This window comes from Triticum aestivum, chromosome 7A (genome assembly GCF_018294505.1).
Source record: "Triticum aestivum cultivar Chinese Spring chromosome 7A, IWGSC CS RefSeq v2.1, whole genome shotgun sequence".
Lineage (NCBI taxonomy): Eukaryota > Viridiplantae > Streptophyta > Magnoliopsida > Poales > Poaceae > Triticum > Triticum aestivum.
This window is the reverse complement of record NC_057812.1, coordinates 118396060-118405284: the sequence shown is the minus strand read 5'-3', so window position 1 is coordinate 118405284 and position 9225 is coordinate 118396060. Positions and strand designations below refer to the sequence as shown.

The window sequence follows — 9225 nt, the reverse complement described above, 5'->3', positions numbered from 1 at the left end:
GTGTCTCTTCTTCTTCCATTCCTCATATTTTTGTTTAAGGGTGACGATAGGGATGAGGGCGATGATATATCTGATTTTCTAAGAGACCTTGCTGCTGGTTTGGATAAAGGAGGAGATCTTGAAGATGATTGTGGTTTAGATCAGGATGATTCTTTTCTAGAATCTCTCCACAAACTTGAAGCTGATTCTAGACAAGAGCTATATCCAGGCTGTAAGAATTTCTCAAAGCTTCGTTTCCTAGTGAGACTTCTTCACACCAAACTGCTTGGAGGGTGGTCTGATAGAAGTTTTGATCTGCTGGTAGATCTACTAAAAGATGCTTACCCTCAGTCCGCAATACCAAAAAACTCCAATGAAGCTAAAAAACTAGTCAAATGCCTAGGACTTGGGTATGTTAATATCCATGCATGTGAAAATGATTGCATTCTATTTTGGAAGAACAATGCCAATGCCAATTCATGCCTAGAATGTAAGGCTTCAAGATGGAAATCTGAAAGGAAGAGTGCAGATGGGAAACATGTCCACAAGGTTCCTAAGAAGGTTCTTCGTTACTTCCCAATAAACAAGAGGCTTCAAAGGTTGTTTGTGTGTTCCAGAACTGCGGCTCTCACAAGATGGCATGCAGAAGAGCGCACACAAGATGGCTTGATTAGGCATCCTAAAGATTCCCTCCTTTGGAAAGATTTTGATGAAAAAAATAAAGATTTTGCAAAAGACAGCAGAAATCTTAAGCTTGTAGTATGTGCCGATGGTTTTAATCCATTTAGATCCATGAATCTTAGCTATAGTATTTGGCCAGTATTATTGATTCCTTATAACTTTCAACCCTGGATGATTATGAAGCAATCAAATTTCATCCTATCACTGTTGATTCCTGGCAGAAATTCACCTGGTAGTGATATTGATGTCTATCTTGAGCCACTAGTTGATGATATGGTAGATATGTTTCTTGATGGTGTTAGGACCTATGATGCTTCAACTGGAGAGTATTTTCAGTTGCATGCTGCCATAATATGCACAATTACGGATAAACCGGGTCTTGGGTGTTTGGTTGCCTGTGCTTCCTCTGGAGAAGGAGCTTGCCCTGAATGCCACTCTCAATTATGTTCTCTTAGGCTAAAAATGGTAGCAAGACTTGCTATATGGGGCATCGTAGGTTCTTACGTGCAGATCACCCCTTGAGGTATGATACACGCACATTTGGTGACATAGAACGTGGGACAACACCCGTTCCACTTTCCGGTAGGCAAATCTTAGAGCTGACCGAAAATATGCAAACCAAGTTTGGGAAGGATCCTATAACGAAGAAGCCTAGAACTAAGAAACGCAAGAAAGGGGATCCGTTGATCATTTGGAAAAGAAAGTCTATTTGGTTTAAACTACCATATTGGAAGGATTTGAAGATGCATCATAACTTTGATATCATGCACATAGAAAAAGATGTGTGTGAGAACATAGTTAACACTTTGTTGGCAGTCAATGGAAAAACCAAGGATAATATTAATTCTCGATATGGCCTTCAAGCACTCAATATTAGAAAGGATCTTCAACCTATTGATCTTGATGATGATGAAGTTTTTTTTTCCTTCGGCACCTTACACAATGGAATCTGATCAGCAGAGGACATTTTGCAAAGTATTTAAAAATGCCATGTTTCCTAATGGTTATGCATCTGACATACGCCGTAATGTGCATGTTAAGGAGAAAAAGATAACTGGGCTAAAGAGCCATGACAACCATGTCCTTTTGCAAGACTTGCTGCCACTTGCAGTGAGAAGAACATTACCAGAAAGAGTGAGTGCGGTACTGATTCGTGTGAGCAGATTTTTCAAGCGAATGTACTCACAGGTTATTCGCATAAGTGACATGCAAAGGTTGCAGGATGAAATAGCTGAGACCTTGAGCCTTCTTGAGGCCATATTCCTCCCATCATTTTTTGATATTATGGTGCATTTGATGGTTCATCTTCCAGCACAAGCAATGATAGCTGGTCCAGTACATTTTCGCAGCATGTGGGCTGTAGAGAGGTATATAGGAAAGCTCAAGGGACGTGTCCACACCAGAAGTCATGTGGAAGGATCAATTGCAGAGGGCTATTTGTTTGATGAGAGCTTGACATTTTGCTCACACTATTTGGATGATAAGAGTCGGTTGAATCGAGCTAGGAATGATGGGGGTTTGTATATGGAAGTTGATGATACAACTCCTTTCTTCCACAACATTGGTCGAGGGCTGGCTGGCAAGTGCATGGTGATGTTAGATAACAAAACTTGGCTGCAAGCCCACAGATACGTCTTATTCAATTATGACAACATAGAACCATACCTAGAGTAAGATATCCCTACTATGTATTACTATTAGGTTATTTCTCTCCTCCTTGTCAATTAATAAATATAACCTATATGCAGCAAACATATGGATTACCTTTCTTCTATTGGTGTTTGAAGTCATCAAGAAGTCAAGCGTGTGCATTACGAGACCTTTCATGAGTGGTTTAAATTGCACGTAAGTGGGCATTTGACTGTCAACCTATAAGACATATAATTCCATCCCATTGTAGAGTAACAATAGCATTTCATAATCACAGGTGGCAGAAATGGGCGATGAAGCACCTCATGAGATAAAAATATTAGCTAAAGAGACAAACTTGGTTGCTATGAAGTATAGTAGCAACACTATAAATGGGACAAACTTTCATACACAATCATATGATGAGGGCCGGTCATTTCAGAGTAGTGGAGTAGCTCTTGTTGCACAAACCACATACTTTGCAAAAGGAAAAGGTGACAATATTAGTGTAAGAAACAAGACCTAGTATGGCATTATAAAGGAAATTCTTGAGTTGAATTATCAACATGAAGGGAAAGTAGTGTTGTTCAAATGTGACTGGGTTGATAATCGTGTACAAGATGAATGGGTGCAAACTGATCAGTTTGGAATCACTTATGTGAATTTCAAGCATTTGTTCAATACCGGTGAGAAAATATCAGACGAGCTCTTCATATTAGCCACACAAGCAACTCAAGTTTACTATGTTGAAGATCCCATTGATGCTGAGTGGTCTACTGTTGTTGTTCCATCATTATATGACATTGATGCTGAGTGGTCTACTGTTGATGCTGAATATCCCATAGAAGAATCTAAAGATGACAATGGTAATGTTTTACGTGTGACGTTACCTGATCCATGTACTGCTATACGTGTGAGTGTTGCGGATGGATGCATTGGTTCTGCTAGGACAGATATAGATGGACTAGTTCTTAAAGCAAGTGATATTGAAAAAAAGTAAGTGTTGTGTATGATCCTCTAATGTTTTGTATTTTCATCGATGTACTCACATAGTGTGTCTTTTGCAGGAGGAAAAATGGCAAGCGCAAATGGAAGAGCTAAAGATGGTGGGGTCACGGAGGAACAACTGAAAGCGGTAGAGTATGAACTACTGAGAAGCAAGACCATTGAACAGAATGATAAACGGCTAGCAGCGGTACGAGCAATAAGAGCTTCTATGCAGGAAGATATGGAAGCGAACCAAGCCCCCCAAAAGAAAAGAAAGCTATGTAGCCCTGAAGATGTTCTACCTGAAGGAAGCAAATGTAGCTTGCAACACTAAACTATATATCTATGCAGGCACCCTCCAGCGCACCTATAAGCGTGAATGAAGGACGTGTTTTGAGGTCTAGGGTATCAAAAGATCAAGATCATGTAGATCCTGAGCATCAGCCTTCCAAAGGTATTTGTAGTGGGTTATACTTGCTCATATTGTAGCCTAATGTCACTTGCTAGAATTGTTGTATGACTATGTTAATTTTCTTGCATGAAGAGATTACTTGTGAGCTTGATGATGAAGGTAGTCAAAAGAAAGGTGGAAGAAAAATTACTCGAAAGGCTAACATATATGCAAGGCTGAATCAACCCAAAATCCATATTCCACTTAATGGGAATGGCCAGCCTATTGGGCCAGATGCAACTGAATTTGCCAATTTCATTGGTACTTTGGTGAGGAAGCATATACCACCTGCGGAGTTAGACTGGCGAGATGTTGATGTAGACAAAAAATTGTTAGTGTGGGAGACCTTGAAGGTATAAATGAGCATAATTTATAACTTACTCTTTTTTAATGCTATCTAACCGAGTATTCTGCTTACTCTCATTTTAATAGGCATTTTATGAGCTCGACTCAACCGCCTTGAGCTTTGTTCTCAACACTTCACACATAAAATGGAAGGATTGGAAGTCAGATTTAAAGAGGTACAAGTTTGATGCTGCACTGACTGATGCACAACTTATGAAAAGACGTGATAGCAGAATTAGTGAAGCTGATTGGAAGACCCTTATTACTTATTGGAGATCTTCGACATTTGAAGTAAGTCATCCTGCTGAATCAAAACTGTAGTCGTCCTGCTGGACATAGATAAACAAATATGCACCATACATATGGCAGCAAACAATACATGTGATAAATCTCCTTTACTTGTCTTGTAGTCTCGTAGTGCTATCGCCAAAAAGAATCGTGCCAATGCAGTGCCTCATACATCTGGCAGCAAGAGTCATGCCCGTGTTGCCAATGAAATGGTAAACGCAATTACCCCAATTAAAAAGATACGCTACTGTGTTTTAGTGACTAATGCATAGTGAAATAAATAAATGATTGCAGGCTGTCAAACTTGGGCTTGATCCTCGAAGAGATGAAGTTTATATCGAAATGCATACATGCAAGAAAGGGGAAAGGAAAGGGAGTTATGTGCCGCAGGCAGCAGCAACAATTGTGAGTCCCTTTTGCCATGTTTTTTCAGTATAAGACAGAAATTATACAAGTAGAATTTACATAGAAAGTACATATCATTTTGTAGAAAGAACTCATAGAGAAAGGTGAACAGCACCCCGAATGGAAGGAAAAAAACATTAAAGAAGGTGATCTGTTTGCACGTGTATGTGGAATGAAGGAGCCCAGGGGTCGTGTTCGTGTGTTAGGTCTAGGGCCAACACCTCAAGATTTGGGCACACCGGGTACATGGGGTAAATTGAGCACAAGAGTTCTAGTTGAAATGGAAGGGCGTCGAGAAGCTGGAAATCGCTTTAACATGCTGGAGGGGCATGTGCTAGAAATGCAGGAACGGATGAACCGAATGGAATTGATGTTAGCTTCACAAGGAGGGCATAATCTGAAAACTCCTAGCTCGCAGCACGGTTCCAATTCTCGACAAGTAATGAACTATTTCCACATCTTTTCATTGCATCAATAATCCATCTTCCATGCACTAACTCTATTTCTGTTTGATAGAACTCAAGAGTTGAAGCTGAGGATAATAACGATGGTGAAGAAGATGATGAACGGGATGATGAAGAGCCCTTTGTTCATAGAAGAGTTGTTGCAAAGCCCCCTTCAAGAAGCTCATCAGCCTATGAAGATGAAAGCCTTGTAATCTTCTCATCCTTACCTATATGTTGAAATTTTATTTTGTTTCGTGTTTCTAAAATAATCATTGATTCAGATTGGTATGGATGAGCTTCTATATGCATGTCCTAGTCCTGAAACTCCTGTTGCTAAGGCAACAATTATCTCTGTTGACCCAGACACTATTGTGGGCGGAGAGCCCCTTGGACCAGGAACTTATGTGGTTCTTGTCAATGTTGCGATCAGAAGGGATGCTACTTTGTCTTTTGAATATGAAGGTTTACAAATTATCGCTGATGTTGTCACAAGGTCCATCGCATGGCCATCTAGCAAGGTAATCACCAACATTGTGTGTTTTGTCCACTTATCTCGAATTGTTTGATGTGGGATACTGACTCATGATCACTTTGCTAGATGAAACCCTACAAACCTGGGGCATGTTCCTCGTCCCGCTGCTAAGGTATATTTGAATCATGAGCTAGTATTTATTTTTTGAGCTACAAAACCAGGGATCGAAATGAACTTAACCAGACCCTTGTATCTTCTTCTTCCTCATGATAGTTGTTATCTAGCTCTGTACATTGAGCAGTAACGATCAATGCTGGTCTATCTTCTCTTATTTTCAATACCTGCCTAGTTCATTGCCACTTCTTAATGTACAGTTCATAGCTTACATGGTTTAGTAGAAATACAAGGAAATAATAATGTGATGCAAAAGTTTCTCTTATGTCCATGCTATTGTTTACAAGAGTTGTAGTCTTAAATTGGTACATAGACCCGAGCAATTCCTGTGTTGGGTGGCTCAAGTTGGCTTTGGTAAGTTCTACTTGCCACATGCCTCATTTCCCAAATCTGGTTTGGCCTTAAAAACTATTTTCTATTGCTTGGGTGCTCCCTGGGAGTAGACTCCAAAAGAGTCAGTAGAACATGAGAATCTTCATCTTATGCGAAAGCTTGGTTTATTTTGTCCATGAACTTAAGTTCTTTAGTCCCTCTCTCCATTCCCAGTTCATTCGAGAACAAAATGTCCATGACTCTGGTTTCCAAAAAGCAGCATACTACAAGAGAAAATGCATCTCTGACATCTTTCATTCCATTAAGTAGCAGAAAATCAATACAGTTTACCCACTTAATTTTCATCTCAAGTAAAACCTCTTTGCTAGAATGTCTCAGAACTCGTGGCAAGACTTCAAACATGGAAATGATACATTCTTTGGAAGTCTGTGCATATAGGAACTTGAAAAAAAGTGTGTGGGCCTTCAAAATATTATGTTTCAAGGCAACATTCTCAATTTCTAGTACTGCCATGTCCACAATAGAAATCTGCTCTTTAGTATTGATAGTTCTGTTATCACAGTGAGTACACCTCTATATTATGTTGCCTTGTGTTGCTCCGAGTACACCTCTATATTGCTCATATTTCCTAAAATATACTTCATGGTCACGTTGCATCGAGGCTTTATGATGTCCAACACAACAAAGATCTAATTAACACATGTTGTGGCATTGTTCTGAACTTGAGCTATTTTTTGTAACACTAAAATCCCATAGTTTTTTATTGCCAATTGCCATAGATGCTTTATACAATTATTGTTTTTGCCATTGTCTCTGAATGCATGCTCACCATGACATTTTTATCCTTTGTAGGAAAGACATACAAAAGGAGCAGGAAGGAACCAGGAAGATGTCAGTTTACATTAGCTAGAGATTTCTGTAATGGAGCAAAAACAATGCGTCTTTTAGGTCTCATTTTGTCACCTGGGTATTTTGTGTAATGGAGCAAACAATTAATATCAGAGATGTATCTATCATTTTGTAAACCTGTTGGGTGATTAGGTCGTTGAATCGTAAATGTTTCCTTTACTTGTGAGAAGTAATTAATATGTTATCCTTCTTTGGTCATGATTTAATATTTTCGGAGTACATGCAAGTTACTGTAACTTGACTAATATCATATTGTAATGAGATATGCAACTTGATTTTGATTGACATTGTATTGTAAGGCAGATGGGAAATCAAGGGTACGTGGGTATTGAACATTGCTCAGCTAAGCAAAATGTTGTCAAATTGTTGGTTGGCAAAACAAAACAGCATCGTATTGTTAGGACCAACGGAAAGTCGGTCGGCAGAAAAAGACACCATCGCACAGTTGGTCGGGAAAGGTTCAGGATAGGGGCAGCAGAAAGTCGGTCGACAAAGACTGTACTGTCAAACGGTCGGTCGGGAAAGCTTCAACAGCAATACCAGCTGAGAATCAGTCGGGAAAGATTCCGGGGTAGGCCATCAGAAAGTCGGTCGGCAATTCGGTTTATAGGCGTCCAACAGTCGGTCGGGAAAGACATGTCGGTCGGGAAAAGGTTTTCCCGTCTGGACTTACCCCAACAGACGCTGTCGGTCGGCAATACTTTTTCCCGACCGACTGTGTGTTGGTAGACGCTGTTTTTCCGACCAACTTGTTTGTTGGGGATGTGGTGCTATGGTGTAGTGACAACCCTAGGGGAGCCAGGAGAGTTCCTCCATTCAACCAATCCCATGTACTAGAGAAGGTCTGATTTCGAGATTTTGATTGTAATCTGAATTCACTCGCGCAGCTGTCTATACCGCGTCGACTAACTTTATTCTTCCTACTTTCTTTCAGGCCCTTATCGAAATGTATTCAATGCCCAATGGAGAGCAAGAGCAAGATCTGGAAGGAGAGGCGAGCGGCGGCGACAGTGGCGAATGGACTTCTGACGGTGAAGGGGACGGAGAAAGCGACAACTCAAGTGACGAAGAAGAAGTCAAGTCGCCTCCTCGCAGGGAGAGGCGATCCAAACTTGACCAAGAACGATCGAGCGCCCGCAAAAAGGCGACTGCTCAGGCTGGTCAGTCTTCAAAGCGTCCTCGGATCTCTTCACCAACCCCGACCGAAAAAGCGCCAATGCATCCTAAAGTTGTAGAGCTGAAGCCTCGGAAGGCGTTGCCGAAGATTAAGATTGACATCCCCGTTGCTTCTGCGTGAGTGTCTCCCTTTGTATTCACTTGACGCCCCGTGTTGTTTGTTTTTCTTGTTTTAACCAGACGAACTTTGGAACTGGCAGCGCTGCTACTTCCGGGACCTCAGCTTACAGGGACGATGATGAGGTAATGGAGGATGTGGTCACTTCCAATCTGGGTATGATTTCTGCCATTCTGTCTTTATTCGGTCTACTCAACTTCAATGTGCACCATTGGGTGATGTGATTTTGGCGATTGAAAGCTCCCAACATTATCGACCTCCCCGATGATGATGAAGAGCCCGAGAGGCCTTTGACGAGGAAGAATAGGCAAGCTCCTGCAAGCAAGGTGTCACAATCGATGCCGAGGGCAGAACCAGTCGTTCAGGACACTGGCGACACCAATCGGGGTTCTGTTACCTTCGTCGTGCCACTGTCAAGCGCCTTGCCTTCTTCATCGACTGCTCAGGACCCTGTCGACCCACCTTCAGTTCTTGCAACCCATCATGTCCCAGAGGATGAAGTGAATGCTGCCAAGGAAGCCATACGCCAGGCGGGCATCATGATGGAGAAGATGAAGACGGTGCGGGACGCCAGTCAGGCCGCCTACGACGCCAGCTCGGCTCTCCAAAGCAACGTTCAGGTTAGTTGGTCACCGCCTATTCTGTTAGCATATGCTATCTGAAGACTCTTTCCGAAAACCTTTGCATCTGTACACCCACTGGGTGCGTCGATTGAATTTTTGAACTAGTGGGGGCACACTGAGTGCACCCACTGGGTGTAGTCCCCGAGACTACGGTGGACTGCTGGCAGTTGACTGTAGTCTTTGTATTTTGTCGAGTGTAAACCGAACTG

General features: G+C 41.6%; 1 protein-coding gene across 1 annotated transcript; it reads left to right on the top strand.

Moving 5' to 3' along the window:
- The first annotated feature begins 3569 nt into the window (after nucleotides 1-3569).
- On the top strand, nucleotides 3570-7096 carry LOC123153145 (uncharacterized). The gene is made up of 9 exons (XM_044572407.1): nucleotides 3570-3730; nucleotides 3821-4080; nucleotides 4160-4363; nucleotides 4483-4572; nucleotides 4655-4765; nucleotides 4851-5204; nucleotides 5282-5419; nucleotides 5550-5729; nucleotides 7043-7096. Exons 1-9 carry the CDS (start codon nucleotides 3622-3624, stop codon nucleotides 7094-7096), a joined length of 1500 nt encoding a protein of 499 aa, XP_044428342.1. The 5' UTR covers nucleotides 3570-3621.
- Nucleotides 7097-9225: the final 2129 nt, after the last annotated feature.

What these genes read in the sequence shown, in the direction of transcription:
- LOC123153145 (XM_044572407.1), top strand. Translation starts at nt 3,622, where the DNA reads ATGCAGGCACCCTCCAGCGCACCTATAAGCGTGAATGAAGGACGTGTT. An exon ending in CCCGTGTTGCCAATGAAATG is followed by an intron (nt 4,573 to 4,654) that starts GTAAACGCAATT and finishes AAATGATTGCAG; the next exon opens with GCTGTCAAACTTGGGCTTGA. An exon ending in ACGGTTCCAATTCTCGACAA is followed by an intron (nt 5,205 to 5,281) that starts GTAATGAACTAT and finishes TCTGTTTGATAG; the next exon opens with AACTCAAGAGTTGAAGCTGA.